The sequence below is a fragment of the Colius striatus genome, chromosome 4 (assembly GCF_028858725.1).
Source record: "Colius striatus isolate bColStr4 chromosome 4, bColStr4.1.hap1, whole genome shotgun sequence".
Classification (NCBI taxonomy): Eukaryota; Metazoa; Chordata; class Aves; order Coliiformes; family Coliidae; genus Colius; species Colius striatus.
Window position 1 is genome coordinate 76,642,536 of NC_084762.1, and position 21,665 is coordinate 76,664,200.

Sequence of the window (21,665 nt, forward strand, 5' to 3'; positions counted from 1 at the left end):
TCCCGCAGCCGAGAGGGCACCAGCCAAGCGCGGCGGCGGCAGGAAGCGGCGCGGCTCGGCCGAGGAGCGGCGGTGGGAGGTGGTGGCGGCGGCGGGAGGCGGGCGCGGCGCCTCGCGGGCCCCTCCATGGGCGGCGGCGAGGAATTATGAGCCGCGGCCGGCGGCCGGGACTGGCGCTCGCCCGCTGGGGCTTCCCTCGCTGCGCGCCCCGGGGCTCCGGGGCTCCGCTCTCGCACGCCCCCCGCCTCGCCTCCCCGGCAGCCTCTGCCCCCGTCTCCCGCCCCTCCCGCCGCTGGCTCCGTTCCCCCTCTCCCCGCTGGGTGCTGGGGGTGAGGATAATCTCCCTCGCACCCAAACCACAACGCTCCCGCGGCTAATCCTGCCCTTTCGCCTCTCTCTCCCCACCCCGCCCCTGGCCCTTCCTCTCCCGACGCTTCCCTTTCCCCTCCCCGCTCCCCCTGCTCGCCCCCCGCGCCCTACCGTCCCCATCCTCCCCGCTGCCCCCGGCGAGCCGGCGGCCGGGCTGGTGGGTGCCGGGTCGGGGCTGCCGGCCACCCCGCCCCTCCCCGGCGGGGCCGTCATTAGGCTGCCGGTTGATTACAGGGTATTGATTTGTATGTGCTTCTCCCGGCGCCGGCGGCGGCCGCTCCCGCTGGTGCCGCCGCGGCCGCTGGAGTTAGGGCAGCGCTTCTCGTAGCGGCGGTGAGCTCCCACCAAACATGTCGGCTCCCGCCGGGCCCCGAGGCGGCCCCGCTGCTCCTCAGCCTCCTCCGGCTCCTCAGCCCGAGATGCCTGACCTCAGCCACCTCACGGAGGAAGAGCGGAAGATCATTTTGGCCGTCATGGACCGCCAAAAGAAGGAAGAGGAGAAGGAGCAATCCGTGCTCAAGTAAGGGCGGGCGCATCCCTTCCTCGTCCTCCTGGCCCACGGTCGCGGGCGCGGAGATCTCTTCCCCAGCCCGAGGGGCGGCACGGCCGGGGTGGGAGAGAGGAGCCGGGCAGCCGGCGGCGGGCAGGGGTGTCTCTCGTCGCCGGCCGTGTCCCGGCGGCTGCTCGGCGCCGGGCGAGTGAGGGGCACGGTGGGGGGGACATGCCGCCGCGGGAGCGGGCGGAGACGGGGCCGGGAGGCTGCCAGGCTGGCCAGGCGCCGCGGGCCGGGCTCGCTTCGCGTCTCGGCCGCGCTCCGCGGGGCAGGCGGCGGCTCCAACTCCACACGCCCCGGTGCTGGCGAGGGCAGGGCGCCCAACATGGCCGCACAGGTGCCGTTCTCACCCGGCGTGTGCCATCAGGAGGAAGGGGGGGGGTGGTTCGAGCCGGCGGTTGGCGCCGCCGGAGGGGGCGGATCGGCGGCATCGGTCCCCGTCCTGGGGGCGCGGCGGGCTCCGTGCTGGCGGCGGCGGCCCTGCCGCGGCGCTGGCGCGGCTGCCCGGGGCAGAGAGGGCCCACTGGGGCCTAGATTTCGGCCGTCTCTCTGGGTGGGTTTGCCGCCGCCGCCATCTTCCCCCGACAACGTGTCTGCCGCCCGCCCCCGCCCCGCTGCTCTTTCCAAGCGTAAGCCCCGGCGCCAGGGGAAGCAGGACGCCCTGCCGTCCAGCCGGCCCGGGCATGAGGGGCGGCAGCGACCCGACTCCGTTCCAGCAACCGGGAGCTGTCCAGGCGCCCGCAGTCCGGCTCCGGTAGCTGTCCAGGCGGCTGCTGCCCGGCTCGGGCTCCAGCACCGGGAGCTGTCCGGGCAGCGGCTGCCCGGCTCGGGCTCCAGCACCGGTAGCTGTCCGGGCGGTGGCGGCCCGCCTCGGGCTCCAGCACCGGGAGCTGTCCGGGCGGTGGCGGCCCGGCTCGGGCTCCAGCACCGGGAGCTGTCCGGGCGGCTGCCGCCCGGCTCGGGCTCCAGCACCGGGAGCTGTCCGGGCGGCGGCCGCCCGGCTCGGGCTCCAGCACCGGGAGCTGTCCGGGCGGCGGCTGCCCGGCTCGGGCTCCAGCACCGGGAGCTGTCCGGGCGGTGGCGGCCCGGCTCGGGCTCCAGCACCGGGAGCTGTCCGGGCGGTGGCGGCCCGGCTCGGGCTCCAGCACCGGGAGCTGTCCGGGCGGCTGCCGCCCGGCTCGGGCTCCAGCACCGGGAGCTGTCCGGGCGGCGGCTGCCCGGCTCGGGCTCCAGCACCGGGAGCTGTCCGGGCGGCGGCCGCCCGGCTCGGGCTCCAGCACCGGGAGCTGTCCGGGCGGCGGCGGCCCCGAAGCCCGGCGCGGGGTCCCGTCCTGCCACTACTGCTCGGGCGCTGGGTAAAGCGAGAGGGACGGGGAGGCTAGATCCCGGGCTGCATGGGAGAACTCGATGGAGTTGGAGGGTGTGTGTCCTTGCGCAGCATGTCCCGGAGGCACCGAGTAAAGTCAAGAAAACTGTTCTCCCTCCGTGGAGAAGTTGCCACGCTGGCTTTTAGCGTCTTAGAAATAAGCAAAGCTACTACTATTGTGGACATGACTTTCGCGAGTGTGAAAAGCTGAAAAATGGAGATTTTTTTTTTTAATATATTTTTAATACCCAAATTAGTATTGTGCCTTAAACATGTTAACTACAGCTGGCCCTTCACACTCAGGACCTGGAAACTGTCTTCTGGGCTTTAATTGCTTTGGAACTCTATTTCCATGATTGATTGTATCACTGTCAGCATCGTAATAAAAACTTTAGATAGCATTTGTGTGACAGCTACTAAACTGTGAGGTGAACTCCTAAAAACAGTTCAAAGTCTGCTCAAAGTGAGCATTTTGAAGAGTGACAGTGTAATGTGAGCACTGGTAATAAAATACCATATCTTGTTTTATCAGCTATTGTCATAGTTTCATTTTAAAGTAGTTTAGACTTTACGTTTGTAAATTGTGAGGCATATAAAAATAAATGCAAATTTTTTAATACAATGTCTGCACTCTTAAGAATTATTAACGAGGAAGGAAATGGAAAATTATTAGAATTGCAGTTCAATAACATTACAGTTTTAGAGAAGGTTCCTGGTAACTTTTGTTTAGTGGGCAATTATACTTGTGATCTAATATAGTGTATGATTTCAGTATGATCAGCTTGAAAATGAAAAATAAATTGTTCTTAAGTAATGACAAGGTAAAACTAACCTAAGAAATAAAGAACTGTTTGTATTTATAATCTTCAGAATCTTGGAAGCAGTCAATGGACAAAAAAAGGTCTTCATCAAATCTACAGATAAACTATAAACTTCATGTGGAGTTAAGTTTCTCGTTATGTCACACTAAAGCTTCCTCTTGAGTTCTGTGTAAGCCATGAGGGAAGTGGTGTGGCATAGTTTATACACAAAGGATCACCTAAAAGAGCTCTCAAGAAAAGGCTGTTATTAATGAATTTGGCTAGATGGCCTCCGATATTTTAAAGGATACTGAGAAGTGATCTATGTCAGATGAATAACTCACCAGTTTCATTTTTCTTGAAGTGGTTGAACCCTCAAGTACATGTTTATTCTTTAAGTACAATCCTCCACTGAAGTCATGCCAGACCTTGTTTTGTGTTTTCAGATAGATGTTACTGAGTGTAATTCTCTGGACAGATATTTTCCTTCTGTCAAGAGAAAAAAAAGGAGAAATAACCCCTCCCATATTTATATGAATGAATTACTGTTATTGCATAGAGAGAAATATAGAGCTGAATCCTGCAGTCTTTGTTCAAGTGTAATTCTCCTCGAAGGCAAGCTCCTTTTGAAGTGGAAGGTATTTTTGTCTGACTAAGCAATAAAATTGTGTCATTTCATTCCATGGAGAAATATGGGAGGATAAAAAAAAGATGCTGAAAACAAGAGTTGACATTTAGAGATATTAGCATAAGAACTGTTTGAATGTTTTAGAATGGGACAAACATGGATTTCCTCTTTTTTTTTTTTTTTTTTTTTTTTTTTGTTAATTTATGGTAATTGAGTGTCAGTATGAATGGCTAGTTCCTGGGCTTTACTTCCTCTCTCTATTCTATTTCTATTTGGTGCTTTTCAAATACCTTTGCTATGCCCACCACTGTGGTATTTGAGCATCTTCCAAAAGTGCATTAAGTAGTGTGACTCACATCTGTAATGTGGACTATTTATTCTTTTCCTTTCACTCCCTGGAGTAAATATGTGTGGATTTAAAATAGATACATAACTTCTTTGCCTTATGATTTTTTCCCCTTTTTTGAGGAAAGGAAATGCAGATGGTATTGAGTTGTAATCTGTAGCAACGAATGGTGATCAGGTCAGTATGAATTCTTGCCAGGATTTACTGGAACATGATGGCATGGAAAGCAGAAGCTTTCCAGATTTGCTGTCTCCTTTGGCCTGGTTCGATCTGTGAAATACGCCTAGCTACAGTTGTGTACAGTGTTCCTGTGGCAGAGCTTTTGATTTAAAGAGGAGGATGGGCAGCAAATGCTGCTGCTTCAACTACCTCTCTTCTGGAATTTTTGGGACCCGTGGAATGCATTTTGAATGCCATGTACTAAGAAAGTACCTTTCTGACAAGCTTGTTGAAAGTATATTTTGCATAAAAAATAATATGTATAATGCATGACACTCAGAGTGAATTTATGACTGGCTGTAGGTCCTTCTCTGCTGTTACAGGAATATTTACATATTTTCAACTTTCAACTGTGTGGATGTTTTATTTTTATGCACATAACATAGAACTATTGATGATGATTTCCTCTACATTGTGCACACCCTCTTATAAATGCTAGTTTTATGTGTGTAAGTTTTCTAGCAGATTTAAGATAGCACATTTCCTCTATATGAATTGATTTATGGGACCAATCTTGTGCTTTTTTATTTTTCATTTGTACTTTCACTCTGTATAAAAGGACTGGCTTGAGAGGGTACACACAGAAAAAAGATTTGCAGAAGCTGCTAGGATGCCGACATTATTTGTAAAAGCTTATGTTTCAGACTGTGTGATGTGCATATACTCTTTTCTACTTGCATTAATATGATTTCCTAGCTCCTTTGCCTAACTAGTCTAAGAACAAAATGCTCTCCTTGTAAAGTCAGACTTGCAGCTCTGAAAACATCTGTGTGTCGTGGTTTGGCCCAGCTAGCACAGCAGCACCATGACAGTCTCTTGCTCGGTGCCTCCATTCACCCCCACCCTCGTTGGATGGCGGAGGCCCCAGCGAAATGGGAGTAAAAAGATGAGCAAAGTTGTTGTGGATTGAGACAAGGGCAGGGAGGACTCGCTGACAATTATGGTTCTGGGCAAAACAGACTCCAGTACTTGACTTAGAGAGGAAAGTTTATTCTACAAGAAACTGAACGGAATAAAAGCAAAAAGGAAGTAGGATGATGAGAAAATTACAACCAGCACTTCAAGATCTCTGTCACCCATCCCTCCTTTCTTCCCAGGCCCAGCTCACTGCTCCCAATATCTCTTCCTCCTCCCCCCTCAACGGCTCAGGGCGGCAGGGAATGGGGGATGTGGTCAGTCTCTCACAGATGGGCTCTGCCACTTCTGTCTTCTCAGATGAGGACGGCTCCTGGCATTCTTCCCCTGCTCCAACACGGGGTTCCTCCCCCAGGACACAGTCCTTAACAAACTTCTCTGGTGTGAGTTGCTTCCAACAACTGCAGCTTCTGCCAATACAGGGTCCCTCACATGGGACGCAGTCCTTGGTGAATATCTCTGGCGTGGATTCTTCACCACGGTTGCAGTTTCTGCAGTTGCAGGGTCCCTCTCTCAGGACAAGGCCTCTTCTGGGCAGAAGTTTAATGAGTTGCTTTGTCATGGGTTTCTCCCCACAGTTACAGCTGTGGATATTGGGTCCCTTCCTCGGGACAGGGCCTGCTCCGGCCATAGTGATAACGGGTCTCTCCTTCGGGACACGGCCTCTTCCGGCCATAGTTTTAAAGAAGAAAATCACTGCCCCTGTCTCGGGGTCTGCAGTGAATTGGTTGGGTCCCTCCCATGGGACACGGCCTCCTCCGGCCATAGTTACTGTCCCTGGTTCTGGGCCTTTAACGAAGTGAATCCCTGCCCCTGGTCTGGGGCCAGCTTTAGCAAAATGAGTCTTTGCCCCTGATATGGGGTCATTATCAAAATGAGCCTCTGCTGCTGATGCCGGGTCTTTAAAGAAATGAAAATAATCTCAACTTCACCAGTTCTTTCCATAGAATGCAGGGGAATCTCTGCTCCAGCACACCTCCTCCTCTCTTTCATCACTGACCTTGGTGTCTGCATGGTTGTTTCTCTCATTGTTCCTGCTTCTTGCACCACTACCAGCCAGAAGAAAAATAAAAGGCAGAAGAAGGAAGAAGATGGAGGAAGAAACCTCCCCTTCCGGCTTCTTCTTAAAAAGTGATCCTGGAGACATCTAATTGGCTCAGCCCCAGCAGTGGGTCTGGCTCAGAGCTGGGGAGAGTTGCGAGCAACTTCTTACAGGAGCCATCTTTACAGCCCCTTCCCCCTTACCAGAAAAGGCTGTCATGTCAAACCATGACACTGTGTCTCAGCTTTTCATGGGTATGGACAGTTTGGGCCAGTAGAGGATATGTTTTCCCAAGAGAAATTTCATAATTAAATAATATTTTCATATATTTAAAGAACATCACAGGTTTACCATGAGATCCTCATAAAAGATCATTTTTGTATGTGTGTGGCAGAAGACAGATGGAAATATGGTGGGCTAGGTGGAGAATGGTGGCTCTTCGTTAGTCCACTGTCAAGTCCAGAGTAAGCTTTAGGAAGGCATGACTGACTGCAACCTTATGTGTGCTCAGTTGCTGTGGCAGTAATTGCAGAGCCATGTGTTGTTGTTGTGCAGGCAATAATCACTCAAAGACGTAGAGGGTCTAAGTAATGCACGTGCAGAGACGTACAGGGGCAACACAGTACAACCACCAGAGTTGACTCAAAGCCACCCTTCCTTTGCTAGCTACCTCCTTATATGCTGCTTCTGCCCATGAGATCACCCAGGGCCCAATTGATTAACTTGCAGCACCTGTTTCTGAAGTAGCATGCCAGCTGCATTAACTTATCCCTACCATCTTTATTCAAGCTGGCTGGTCCAAGCTACATATGTGCCTACAGCCATGATAAAAATTGAAACAAAATCTCTGACAAGCAGACCTCAAAGAAGCTAGACTGTGTGGGCTCTGTATGGTACTGTGGGTGAGTGAGATGTAAGGCAAGATGCTGAGCCTGGGGGAGAGGAAGCAATAGATTGATGACTGTGAGTCACAGCAGTGTAAATATCCACCTCAGAAAGCTGTTGTACTGCTTTATAAATAATTATCCTGTGTTATAGATAATAAACTCTGATTTACACTGCTTTGAAATCATTATATATTTTGGATTTTGATTTTTGACCTGGAGGGATGAAAGAGGTGTAGATGGTGATTATTGGTTTTGTTTTTTGAAAATAGGGATATGTGTAAGGTCATGCAAAAAGATTTGCTTTTGGCTATGTAGTAAACTTAGGACTCCAGGCAATGTTAATTGTTTAAGTTTTGCTTCCATAATTTTACACTGCGTTTTGTCTCAATATGGATTACTGATCAGAAGAGTTCATTGCTACACCACTCATCATTTTGCTCTTGTTTCTATGGCCAATCTGACTTCAATACTTTTATGTAGTGTAAAAAAAGTGAGAGTGGAAGTTATATGAAAATATACAGTTGAGGAAGATAGTTGTCCCCTGCCCTGCCTTCTTCCTTGCCCTTTTGCCTTCCTACTCATTCCTTCTCTGTTCCCTCCTAATATTCTTTGTCACCTCCTCTTTCTTTTGTTTTACAAATTTGTACTGCTTTTTGAGTCTCTCTCAAGTTGTCATTATTCCTTACTCTTCTTCCTTACTATATGGTTGACCGTTTTATACCATAGATAATACACATCATGATGTTATGGCTTGTCTCATTTGCTCTTTAAGAAGTCACAGTGTTTACAAATATTCTTTAAAGCATCTAGCATGCTTTTGGGCACTGTCTACAAATAATAGCAGTAGTACTTCCTCTTTGTGACTAAGCAGAATGTATTTGGTGATTATACATCGTGGCAGTTACACTAATTACTAGGCTTGCTAATGTTAATGTTGAGTAAAATTTCAGAATAATGCAATAATGCTGATGTTTCTGCATTCAAAAAAGTACAAGCAGAGTGGGCTGGATGTAGAAAGGCCTGACATCATATGGGGCCAAAAAATAGAAAAGCTGATACAGGATTTAGTTAACAAAGGACCCAAAAAATAGATACTTAACACCAGCCAGTATGTGCTTTCTGAAATCTTGTCAAATGAATCTGAAAAGAAGAAAACATTTAGTACTTTAAGGTACTGGGACTGTATCCCAGAAAGTGGAGACAGTGAGATTCAGTAATCTGTGGAAGTAAAGTTAGGGGGCTGAATGGTCCATTCTGGATTCTGCTTGAATGCATCTGTGAGCTGAGCAGTATTTAAATAACTGAGAATGTCAAGTAATTGATTTTTCCATTGAAACAATGGCTTAATTAGTGTATATATTGTAAGTGCAGAAGTACACAGAAGTGATAGTTTACTACAGAACTAATATAAAATGTGTTTTTACCCTGCCAATGAAATTTAAAAATACTTGCAGCGTATTCAAAGTTCTATAGTAAAAGTAATATAATGGTTTGTACTTCAAAAATTAGTCCACTGGAATGTGAAATTAGCCATGTAGATACACGTTCACTTTTTTTCTGCAGGGTAAATTTGACAGTCTTGGGAACATTCTTCAGCTCTATGCCACCTCTGACCCCTCTGCTTCCTTAATTTTTTTTCTGTCATATTCAGAGTCTATGAAGACTTTCATAGTCTTAGAAGACTATGAAAGCTTCTAAGTCTACCTTAGACTTAGAAAAGGTCTACCTCTTCCAAGAAGAATTTTTTTTTTGTGTATGTGTGTTTCCATCTTCTTATTTTTCTGAACATCATCTTTGATGGCTTTTTGACAGGAACTTGGGGAGATAGAACACAAAAGAACACATGAAGCGATGAGCTATGATCTCTTCCAAGCTTCTTTGACTGTAGCAGACATTACACCTTAACAATGAGCTTTGAGGTAGAGATGATTTTTTGAGTTAAGATTAGATGATGTGGGCTGTGTTAATCAAATGTCTTACTATATCATGATTAATAGCTACAAGTTATCATAGACAACCTAACCTCTTTAAAAGTGAGCAGTAGTGAGTCTTCTTAATTTAGATTCATAAGCAAGAGAAATCTCTTGAAGTACTAATTGATTAAAAATGACATTAAAAAACCTCGTCTGTCTTTCAGACAAATCAATTAATATTAGAAATCTTAAGTTAAAACCAAATAGCATTACTTTCAATGTTTAGTGAGTTTAGATTTTGTCTCTTGCAGGACTAATGTGATGTAACAAGAGGAACTGTCTTGTTCTTGAAATATAAATGTCTATTGAGGGTATATTATCAATAAGAACACATTACATGTAATCTGATAGCACTTTTGTAAGCTCAGTAAACTTTAGCAACTGCAACTTGTGATTTTTTTGTTTCTAGTGATACAAAAAAATTGCAAAATCAGTACTGTGCTGAAAAGTTGCTTCTGTGTGATACTATGTTTGACTGTTTCCTCATGTTGCTTCTCCCTGCAAAGAGACCAGGACTGAGATTATAAGAGTTAATGTAACAGTACAACATTGTACAGAGAAGTAGTAGTAAATTTAAGAAGTTAATATGTGTCAGTTTTGGAAAGTTAGAGTTCAATGGGATTTATACCTGGTTTAATTGAAGATCTAAGACAATTCTTTTGTAGTCTTGAATTCAAAGATCAGCTGTCGTCACCTTTCTCTACCTAAACATGTTTTCAGAGTCATCTTAGTTGCATTTTGATGCTGAAATTAAATTAATGCATTTTGATAAAGGAGTTTATAATATTCTACTTTATGTATCTTATGGTGTTTTAAAGTTTCAATGTGAGAGCCTAAATAATATAATTGATTTAGATTTTAGAGTCTTTTATTAAAACCAGTGAGCACCCTGTTTGTTCTAACATGAGTTAGAGAGAGCTGAATTTGTCTTTTAAAAAAGTCTGAGTGCTTCTATTTAGAAAATCCTTGATCAAAATCTTATTTTCTTTTTATTGTCTCTATGAGATTGGTTTTTTTTCTTCTTAAATCTTGTATGAAATTATTTAAATAGTTTCTAATAACAGTCTTTTCTCACATTAATATTTTTAGATTGGCTAGTTTCTCATAGCAAATATTATATTGTATTTTTACATAGCATATCTCACAGGTTCTGTATCATTACTAGTTAACAACATGGTATTTTTACTCTTTGTAATTGTGACAGTCTTTTTTTTTTTCCCCCCCCAATATATTTTATCTTAAACATGTGAGAGACATAAAATGTTTTGACCTTTGAATAAAATTTCCAGTTAGAAGCAGTCAGCCTTTTTTCAAAAATGTTTTACAATCGTCTTTGATATAACTTTACAGAAATAAATGCTCTAGTGTGTCAGCAAGTAATCTTTTTCCATATACAGTTACTCTAACTCTTGGTGCATTTCTACATTTTACTCTTCTCACTCACCCTTTCTGTAATGCTTTTAAAGCTGTTTAAAGTCCAGACCAACTATAAGATAGAAATTCGTAACACTTATTTGTCTAGTCTAGTTATTCGCAACTGTAAGGACTCAACTGTCCAGTGAAATAAATAGACTTCATGTCAGAGGCTTTGCAAGAGCTGTGTATTGCTTCTATAGCAAAAGGTCAGGAGTGGGATAAACAGATCTTAGGGTAAAACTCTTTAATCCAGCATGAAACTTTTAGATTTTTTTGTCAAATGATGATTTTACTACTTAAAGGTATAAGAACAATGAAGCCAGCGACTGATATAACCATGGATGGAGATCAGTTGAACTCTCTAAGTAATTTATCTGAGTTACTCACACTCAGTACCTTTAGATTAGATTTTCTGCCCTACTGTTACCCCCATATCTCTTTCCTGCCATTTGCTACTTAGACTATCCTCACTGGAAATGCAGAGCAATCTGTTGCTTTTCTGTTTGCAGCAACTTTTTATATATTTCACAAATGTGATTTTATCTTCTCCTGTAAATTTTCATTATCTCCTTTCTGTAGACTCAGTATATTTATATTTTCAAGACTTTTGACTATTCTAACTGATCTTTTGTGAACTACAATGTCCAAAACCAGACACAGTATTCCAAACAAAAGTGTATGGGAAGAGCTCAGAGATAACGCCTTGTGTCTTGCACAAAACACTTTCCTTCTACAGTCAGTGTGTCATGTGTGTTTGGGTTTTTTGTTGTGATATAGAGTTATGGTCTTGCAGTCAGTTTGTGTACCTTCAGTACATTTTTCTGCAGACTTACTGTTGAATCAATCATTCTTCATTTTGTATTTTGAAGTTGATTACCTCAGCTATGCGTGGGGTTAGTCTTCATCTCTGTTGAGTTGTATTCTGCCTGAATCAGATGCCTCTTATGAATTTTGCATTAGAGTGCTTAAATAAAATGCACAAACAGCTCTTTAAGAACAAAGATTTGCCTCTGGAGAGTGTCCTAATCACAGAGGTATTTAGACTTTCTCTTACTTGTCTATACGTTGGCATTTGTGACTGCACAGTTGCATGACTTCATTGGTAGGATGCGGAATAATCTTGTATCAGTTTTGTCCATAGTTTATTCATTAGGGAAGAGCAAGCTGTGTTTAAATTTTCTCAAGCAGAGAAGGATCTTCAGTATGGGTCTTGCACCTCTTTGGAAAGACAAAACTGCTGCACTATTGTAAGGAAAACAGTCATCTCTTCTGCTATATTTATTCATGCTGTGGAAGCTGTTGTCTGATTTAAAACAAATTTGATTAAAAAGTTGAGGTCCCAAAGATGCTTAATTACTAAGAGTCTAATGAAAATAAGTAGATGGGTAGGGGAAAGAGGTTTTTCACACTCCTGACTGTGGAAATGTCTACTCACATTATGTTACATACCAAGGTGTCCTTATAGGGCAGAACCAGCTATAGGCATCAAAAGAAATCAGTCATGACCCACGAGTCCTCACAAAATCAGACATCTTTAGATTCAGCACGTATGGAACTCCTTCATTAATGAAAAAGATTGCCTCACTTCTTCATTCCTGTGTTACAACATTTAGAGCCTGGGTTAAGGGTTAAGACCAATCTCTGGGATACTTCTGACCAGATGGGAATATCTAGAATGTAAAGACATCTACACCTGATATTGCTTAGGTTCAGTTTAAAGCAAAGAGAAATAAAGAAATGCCTTTAGGATCTGATCCATCTCATCTTAAATTAAACATTTAAAATAGGCTGGAAGAATTGCAGAGCCTATTTCTGGCTATGGACTTAAAAAAGAAGATAGAGTGAATGTGTCAGATGTAGAAATCTGCCTCATAGACATCTTGATCTAGGTAGAGTCGAATCTCACAGCCTTTGAGAGCAACTTTTCACTTCTTGGTCTTATAAGAATGCCACAGCCACTTTCCCTAGCACCACTGACTTTTAGGGTTCTTTAGATTTCATTCACAGAATCTCAGCATGGCAGGGGTTGGAATGGATATTTAGAGATCAACTAGTCCAACAACCCTGCTAAAGCAGGCTCACCTCATTCAAGTTGCACAGGAATGTATGGAGCTGGGTTTGGAAAACCTCCAGAGGAGACTCCACACCCTCTCTGGGCAGCCTGTGGCAGGGCTCCCTCACCCTCACAGGAAAGAGTTTCTTGTCATATTCAGATGGAACTTCCCGTGTTCCAACTTGTGTCTGTTACACCTTGTCCTGTCACTGAGCACTGCAGAAAAAAGACTGGCCCCATCCTCTTGACACTCACTCTTTAGGTATTTATAAGCAGATACCGTTCCCAAGGTCCCTCAGCCTGAAGTCTCTCAGCCTTTCCTCATCAGAGAGATGTTCTAGTCCCCTGATCATCTTGGTAGCACTCTGCTGGACTGTCTCCAGGAGTTTTCTATCATTCTTGAACTGAGAAGCCCAGATATTGCCTTGCCAGGGTAGAGTACAGGGGGAGGATAACTCCCTTGACCTGTGTGCTGGACAAATTCCCATAGCACACTCTTCTTAATGCACCCCAGGATACTATTGGCTTTCATGGCCACGAGGGCACATTGCTGGCCCATTTTTAGTTTACTGTCACCCAGAACTCCCAGATCCCTCTCTGCAGAGCTGCTCTCCAGCAGGTTGACCCCTAGCCTGTGCTGGCACATAGAGTTGTTTCTTCTGAGGTGCACTTGCCTTTGTTGAACCTCATGACGTTCCTCTCTGCCCAACTCTCAAGACAGACAATATCTCACCAAAAGGCATTACAGTCTTCCAATATATCAGCTACTCCTCCCAGTTTGGTGTCATCAGGGAACTTGCTGTCCATTCATCCAAGTCGTTGATGAAGATGTTGAACAAGACTGGCCCCCGAACCAATCCCTGTGGAACTCCACTGACCACAGGCCTCCAACTTGATTCTGTGCTATTGATCACCACCCTCTGGGCTCTGTCATTCAGCCAGCTCTCAATCCATCTCACCATCCACTCATCCACGCCACACTGCCTGAGCTTTCTGATGAGTCTGTTATGGGAGACAGTGTCAAAGGCCTTACTGAAGTCAAGGTAGATGACATCCACTGCTCTCCCCTCATCTAGCCAGCCAGTTATGCACTCATAGAAGGCTATCAGGTTGGTCAAGCAGGATTTCCCCTTGTTGAATCCATGTTGACTCTGATAACTTTCTTTTCCTTCATGTATTTTGAGATATCATCCAGAATCAGTTGTTCCATCACCTTGTCAGGAATGGAGGTGTGGCTGAGTGGCCTGTAATTTCCCAGGTCCTCCTGCTTGTCCTTTTTGAAGAGTGGAGTGATATTAGCCTTCCTTCAGTCCTCAGGCACCTCATGTCTGCTCCATGATCATTCAAAAATGATGGTGAGTAGCTTAGCAATAAAATCAGCCAGCTCCCTTAGCACTTGTGGGTGCATCCCATCAGGACCCACGGACTTATGGACGTCCAGCTTGACTAGTAGATCCCTAACCTAATCCACCTCAACCAAGGGAAGATCTTCTTTTCTCTGGACTTTATTTACTAGGGAGTGGGATTCCCGAGGGATGGCCTTATCAGTAAAGACTGAAGCAAAGAAAGGATTCAGTAGCTCTGCGTCATTCAGTGTCAGGCTCACATTCTCCACAATATTCCTTTTGCTGATCATTTACTTGAAGAAACCCTTCTTGTCCTTTACACCCCTCGCCAGATTTAATTTCAAGAAGATTTTAGACTTCCTTGTTTCATCCCTGCAAGCTGACAATTTTCCCAAGCAGCCAGGCCCTTTGTCCATATTCCATAGACTTCCTTCTTCCATTTGAGTTGTCCAAGCTCCTCGTTCATCTATGTAGGCCTCTTACTGCCTTTTCCTTGCTTTTTACTCATACGAATACACTGATCTCGTGTTTGGAGGAAGTGACAATTGAAAATTCACTATCTTTTTTTTGGCACTCTTCCCTTCTAGAGTTCTAGCCTGTGACAATCTTCCATGCAGATCTTTGAAGAGGCCAATGTGTATCTTTTGCTTCTGTTTCAGTGAATTATTAATTAAGGCATGCTTATTTATCCATATCTTTATTATCTGAGACTAACTGCTGGGAATCTGTTTCCTTTCTAGTCCTAGGTTATTCTTAGGGTTTAATATATCTTTTAGACTAAATTCAGAAAATCTTCAAAGAATGAGATCTAAAAGAAGACCTTGGAATACAAGATGTTTCCAGCATGTGGGATTAAACATACCTACCAGCAAAAGAACATTGAAAAGAAAATTTTCACATGCCATTCACCAATACGAATGATTAGTAGATGTTTTAAGACAGAAGATGCAATCTTATAGCTGAAAGTACTCTGACTGCTAGATGAGAATGCACAAAACCAGGATTTGTCTACTACTTGTAAAACAACATAACATAAAGAACCAAAAAAACCTGTATAAACTCACTTTAAGTTGATAATTTCCTTCCATGAGTTACACACTCTCTTTTGCTATGTATCAACAGAAGCTAGAGACATTTCAACATATGCTTTGAATTTATTCTTTTCTACATTAGCCATTGTTTTAACAATTTATTTATTTAGCTTCAAGTTGGTAGATCACTTTTGACAGTAGTCTGTTAAAAAGACACTATTGAATTGCTATGCATTCTGAATTTCAGCACTTTCCTACTTCAAAAGCCTAGATAAAGAGGATGTTGTGTGGTATAGAAATCAAATGTGTTTTTTCTGAATCAGACCCTAAGACAATTTAGGAACATGGGTTTTAATTCAGCATACTTTCATTAATTTGGTTAGTCATTGTGATTAAGGTTCATTTCATTCTATTTAACCAACTGCTGCACAGTAAGTGACAACTGAACCCTATATTACCTAAAGCTAGAAAAATAGCATTACTGTTATGTGTAGAAGGCTGACAATTATACTTTTTTTGAACACGTGTTTTATACTAAAGTTAAAATGTTTTTGGAAAATCTTATTTTTTTATGCTACTTGTGGCATTACAGAGATGAAATATCACAGTAAACAATACGAACTATTTAAAACCAAGAACTTAGTTCTAATTTAGGAATAGAATGAAGCTTCTCATTTTTATTTTTAATAATTTACTGACTTTTTGGATTGGTTGTAAAATTATACCCATGGATGCTTTGCTGATAGCCTGATCTACGAATAAGAGCTAAATTTAGCTGTATGAAACATATTCCTCAAGCATTAATATTGCTTCCATGCTAATATGTATCACATCAGAAGACATTTCAAATGAAGCAGTAATTTTAATTGTTCTGCTAAACTTTGCCAAAAATAGCAGGGAAATTCAAAAGTCAGGTGGTTTTAAAATTAAGTAAAATGCCAATATGATTGAAAGAAGAATGCATTTTTTCCTAATAGTCACATTTCTTTTAAAAAAAATTTGTCTCCCATGTTTAGAAATATGTGTCAGAAAATCAAAATAGTTTTTTTTCCTGCCCTGTTTATGATTTATCTGAAAAAATGCTTTAAAGGGTGAAAGCACTGAACCAAGTAAAAATATTTTCAGGATACAGAGAAAATACTTGGTATTTGAAAGTGTTAAATTCTTCCCTATGCTCTATATCTGAACATACAGGTGGGCAAAGATGCATGACATTTAATGGACTATAGCTGAGCAGTGATGTACATTTATATATTCTGAATTTATTTAGGCATGATTGGAAGATAAGTCCTTTTAGCTACTTCGTAGTGTTTATATGAACCTGTCTTCTGCAAAATTTACTGAGTGTCCTTGTCTAAAATTTAGCCTGAAGTATATCTTTATAAAAGAAATCTTTATAACACAGATACTGTCTTGTCTTGGAGAAAGACAAAATAAACATTTAGTTAGATTTTTAGCTATTAGTATGAATGGTCATATTTGTTCTGTACAAACAAGAGTGATAGTAATTGTAGAATTAAGCCATGATCATGCTGATACTTGTGCCCTAACTTCTCAGGCATAAATCTTCCTTAACTCAGTAGGACCCATTTCTTACAAGTAAGAAATTCATGAATTAAAAGGAATATGGGTTAAAATAGTATCTTTGTTTAGACTTTTAATTTTGCCTAGTAAGAATTTAAAATAATAATAACAAACCATTCACTGAAACTGCAGTTTCACTGTGGAAGATGAGTAATGGTTCAATAGTGAATAATCAGTTTGAGTTTTATTTAGTTTTTAACCATTATGCATATAAAAAACCCCCAATATGCTTTGCAAATTACATGTATACTCTTTTAATAAGAAAGAATTTCCTGAAAGTTTACCAGTAAAATTAATTGATTCAGTGGGTCACTAAATAAGTAAAGGTACTACTGTATATTTTTTATTGGAATAATTGAATTATATACTTCTAATTTTATTTATAGGTTAAATAAGAAAGAGTAGAATTAAATAAGAAAAGTTAGAATTGGTAGCATTTTTTGGTCACTCTTCATAGCCACAAAGTTTTTCTTCGAAAAGAGCTTAAAAGTGTTTTATTATAGTAATCCATGAAAAATTTGGCTTTCAAAGGGACTGCTGTTCCTAAAACAATTAAGAATAAGCACTTTCTTAGTAATGATGATGTATTTTAAAACAACTACTGCCTCCCATTGGCACTGCTGGGTGTTCAGTAAAGCTGCCCACAAGAAAGATGGTGGCTTGTGTTAAAAGAGGGAAGTGGCCATTAAATATCTTTGAGCTCTACTGAGCATTTTCGTTGCTTAAAATGTTTGGTCATCATTAGAATCTTTTTTAGAGTTGGTTAGAACATCTGCATAATAGTTTTTAGATTTACATTACTGAAACTAGACTTAGTTTCAGTTTAATAAAGTTTTTCTTAAAAAATTGTCTCTGTGTGAAACAGGAAAGCATTGCTATTGAACTCTTGCCCATCAATCCAGTTATTCTTTGCCTTTTAATTCATAATGACATTAATATTGCCATAATCAACTAAAACTTGCATAAGAGTTTATATGGAAGCAAGTAACTCACTAGATTTGTGACCATAAATTCTATCACTTCTTTTTTGGTGTGGAGTATGTGTATTGAGTTTAAGTGCCCAGCTGTTGAGGTAGGGTTGCAGGGTGGCTTCGGTGAGAAGGCACCCGGATTTGCCCTCATGTTAGACAGAGCTGGTTTCAGCCACCTCCAAAATGGTCCTGCCACTGACCAAAGCTGAGCTCATCAGCAACACTGGTGGCATCTCTTGCGATAACTTGTTTAGGAGAAGATAAAAAATGTTGTGGAGCAACTGTGAGAGAGGAGTGAAAAAACTGGAAGAAACAGTCCTACAGACACCAAGTTCAATGCAGAAGGAGGGGACGAGGTGCTCCAGGTGCTGGAGCAGAGATTCCTCCACAAGCCCAAAGTGCAGCCCAAGGTGAATCAAGCCCTGGTCGTGCAGCCATGGAGATCCATGATGGATCAGAGATCTACCTGCAACTCAGGGAAGACCCCATGCCAGAGCAAGTGGAGCAGCTGAAAGAAGTTGTGACCTCATGGAGAGCCTGTGCTGGAGCAGGCTCCTTGTATGAATTGGGGCCCATAGAGAGAAGCTCAATGTGGAACAGGTTTTCTGGCAGGACTTGAGCCCTATAAAGAGACTCCTGCCAGAACAGTCCTGAAGGACTGTACTCCATGGAAAGCACCCATGTTGAAACAATTTTTGAAGAGCTGCAGTCTGTGGGAAGGGCCCATGTTGGAGCAGTTCATTAAAGGCTGTATCCTGTGGGAGGGACCCTATGCTGGCACAGGGGAAATTGTGAGGAGGAAGGAGCAGCAGAGATGAAGTACCTGTGCTGCTTGAGGGGTGAACAAAGAAAATTTGGGAGTGAAGCTGAGTCTGGGAAGAAGGAAGGAGATGGGGGAAGGATTTTTTATTTTTTTTTTTTTATATTCACTACCCTACTCCATTATTAATTTAAATTATTTTTCACAAAGTGGAGTCCGTTTTATCTGTGATGGTAACTGAGATGGCAATCTCTCTGTTCTTATCTTGACCCACGAGCTTTTCCGTCTTATTTTCGACTGTCCTGCTGAGGAGCTGAGGAAGAGGAGTGAGAGAGTGGCTTGATCAATGTCTGGCTCCTAGCCAAAGTCAACCCACCACAGTATTTTTCAAAGATATTTACAAAGGCTAACTTGAGCCTAGTGACACCACTTTTCCTGGGTTCTCTGTGAAATCAACACAGCAAGAGAAAGACTTCTCCAGAAGGTAGCTCTGAGGGGCTAAATTCAGCCCTGGAGCCCTGGGCAGTTTTCTTACTGTCACTGCAGCACAAGCAGCTTAATCGCCAGCCAAGATGTTCCTTCCTTCCTCTATGACACCATCACAGCCCTGGTGCATGTGTCTGCTGAACTGTCTAGTGAAACTGCTTCAGGCAAATTAAGCTAATGAAAAATACTTTCCTCTTCACCATTTTGGCAAAGCATTATTTTTATCTAGAAAAATGAACTGATCTGGTTTACTGTACAGTTTCATAAGCTGTTGAGGGAGTAGGAGAGATTAGCTACAGTGCTTTTTGGTGTTTCTGGGTGCAATGGACTTATTTTACCACTATTTCCACAGTCTGCAATGACTGGTCATGTTGTGATCATTAGGAAAAGTAGCAGTCAACATGTACAATATAATATCTGGTTTTGAAGATGCTGTCTGAGGTCTATAAGTCAATGCAGTATCAGTATTTGGAGGTTTTCTCATGAGGAAAATGAAGAAAATGCTGTGAAATATTTCTATTAAATAGCGGAGTTGGAAGACCATTGCTGATGTTAGTCCAGATAGAATTTGGTTTTGTCTCCATATCAAACAGCTTACGCAGGGTTTTTTCACACTTTTAAAACTCTGATTTTCTGACATAATGGAATGTTTGTTCAGCTCATAGGATGTGGAAAGAAAAGAGAAAGGAAATGTGTTAGATGAAGCTGCCTAGTGAATGGGCTCTAGAAAACTGCGTTGTTGCATTTTCCAAGGTGTTCTGGGACATAAATAATGAAAGATGTGTAGCAAAGGCCCTAGTTGTAATTGCTGCACACTCAATGACATATATTTTCTCAGATGACTGGAAGCTTTTTTTATTGTGCAAAATAATGGGATTGCTTTGCCCCTAGTATTTCAGCCTTTGTATAGAAGTAAGACCTGATTTACAAATTATATGTTGGCTTTGGCTGTGTTAGTTTGCAATTAACTTGAAATATAGACTACATAGATATTTAAAAAAAGAGGTAACATAAATAATTTTGTTGTAATTTAATTTGTTATTAAAACATAACTTGATATATTGAGTCTTGCAGATGACAAAATTATGATTGCATTTCAATATATTAGGGTCATGAACTCATGGACTACTAGAAGTTTGTAAGATTACACAGAGAAACACAAAGGTGTGAACTTTTCTTGCTACAGTCTGTGCCATCAGTAGCAAGAAAAATATAGACCTTGCATTAAAGGATTTCTGTTTTTTCTAATTGTAATAAAAGTAATTGATTCCCCTAAGTTGCAGACTTGCAGACTTGCTTGTGCATCTGGTATCTAACCTCACTGACTTCCTTGCATCTTTTGAAAAAATGTTTGAGAAATATAGCAATTAAAAAAATTACCATACTAGCAGCAATCTTCTGAATGCCTACCTAGCTGTCTTATTTTTAAGCAATGCTATATTTAGAAGAACATTTCATTTCAAAAGTCAAATAAATCTATTAGGACTAGGACTATTATGTAGGAGTATTAAATATTCACATATTTCATATTTCTTGGTTGCTAATATTAGCCCAGTATTCAGTAGAAGCTGCATTCTACTATTGGTTAGTTTTTTTTTAATCTTGAATGACTATAACAGTCATCTTTGATCTGCATTTCACTGAAAAATAAAACAGCTGTTCCCTTTCTTACGGTTCCCTTCTAGAAAGATGGTAAAAATTAATGCAGAAGCAATATTTTAACATGTTAACATGTCTAATACCCTCAAATGAGCATGATGATCCTCCTTTCAGCATCAAAGCCCACTTTTCTGGAATGATTTGCTGCCCTTAAATATGAATGAATTATACATTTTTAAAATGTCATATTCACCCAGAACCCAGTAATTTTCTTAAAAGTAGCTTTGTTTTGATTTTTTTTTTTCTATAAATATCAGACACAGATTTCTGGAGGGTATTATAAGCTTTTACTTTTCATAGGTTAATATTCAGACTCTCTTAGTGCCTCATTTAACAAATGTCCAGTGTCTGGCTGGATTACAGCAACTCTGTTACTGGTTTGTACTGCTGCCTTGAATGACTGTGTTACTGTAAAATGAAATACAGAAAGGCTTTTCTTTGTAATACTGTATGTAAAGAAGATGCACTTATACTAAATGTTTCTCACTGTAGAAAATGAAGGTAGAACTTTAACAGAGATCTGAGATGATAGCAGAATTATTCTGAGAAAGGGAAGATATTGTAGAGGGCATGTTCATCTTATGTAAGACTTTTTTTCCATCCAAGAAATGACATATTTCTTCCAGTGTTCCAAATATGTTTTATATTATATAAGTATTAATTTAACATTTAATATTTTGCTTACATTTAGGATATACAAGATAGGATTTTCCAATTTTTGTAATTTTATAGCAATTTTATAAAGAAAAATGTTCAGGGAGATGACTAAAGACTATCAGTTCTTTAGATTTTAATAGAGATTGATTTTAAGTTATACACTTTCCACAACTCATTTTTTATGGATGGAGCTTGTAAGAAAACATTTGTGTTAGACACCGTATCACTGGCAAATAAACTACTTTATCACTTTTTTTTGATGCTTTCCTGATTTTTTTTCCCATAAAATGGTTGAGCCTAATTTTGATTTAACTTGCATTCTTTTATTCTAAGTCTACTGATGTCATTAGGTCACTTCTGCTTTAATGTAATTGTCAAAGAAAAAAATTAGGCACATTATTCCTCATCATTTATGTCAAAACCTGTAATTGCTGTGTGGGAGTGAGAAACTGCAGACAGCCTCGCTCCTCTCCTGTAGAATTCAAGCAGTGAACTTGTAGTTCCTAAAGTGATGTTACTCACTGTGGAAGAGTGAATAGCAATCTGAAATGAGGAGTAGTGAGTAAATCTTGAAACAAATAAAAAATGCCATTCTGTCCTGTTA

General features: G+C 41.8%; 1 protein-coding gene across 24 annotated transcripts in view; it reads left to right on the forward strand.

Annotated features, from left to right (window-relative positions):
* Positions 1–719: 719 nt before the first annotated feature.
* RIMS2 (regulating synaptic membrane exocytosis 2) overlaps positions 720–21,665 on the forward strand; it is a 466,103-nt gene continuing 445,157 nt past the window's right edge. For all 24 annotated transcript variants that reach the window (XM_061995371.1, XM_061995382.1, XM_061995378.1 and 21 more), the window contains exon 1: positions 720–889. In XM_061995371.1, the coding sequence (XP_061851355.1) occupies positions 720–889 (170 nt within the window). The remainder of the gene's footprint in view (positions 890–21,665) is intronic.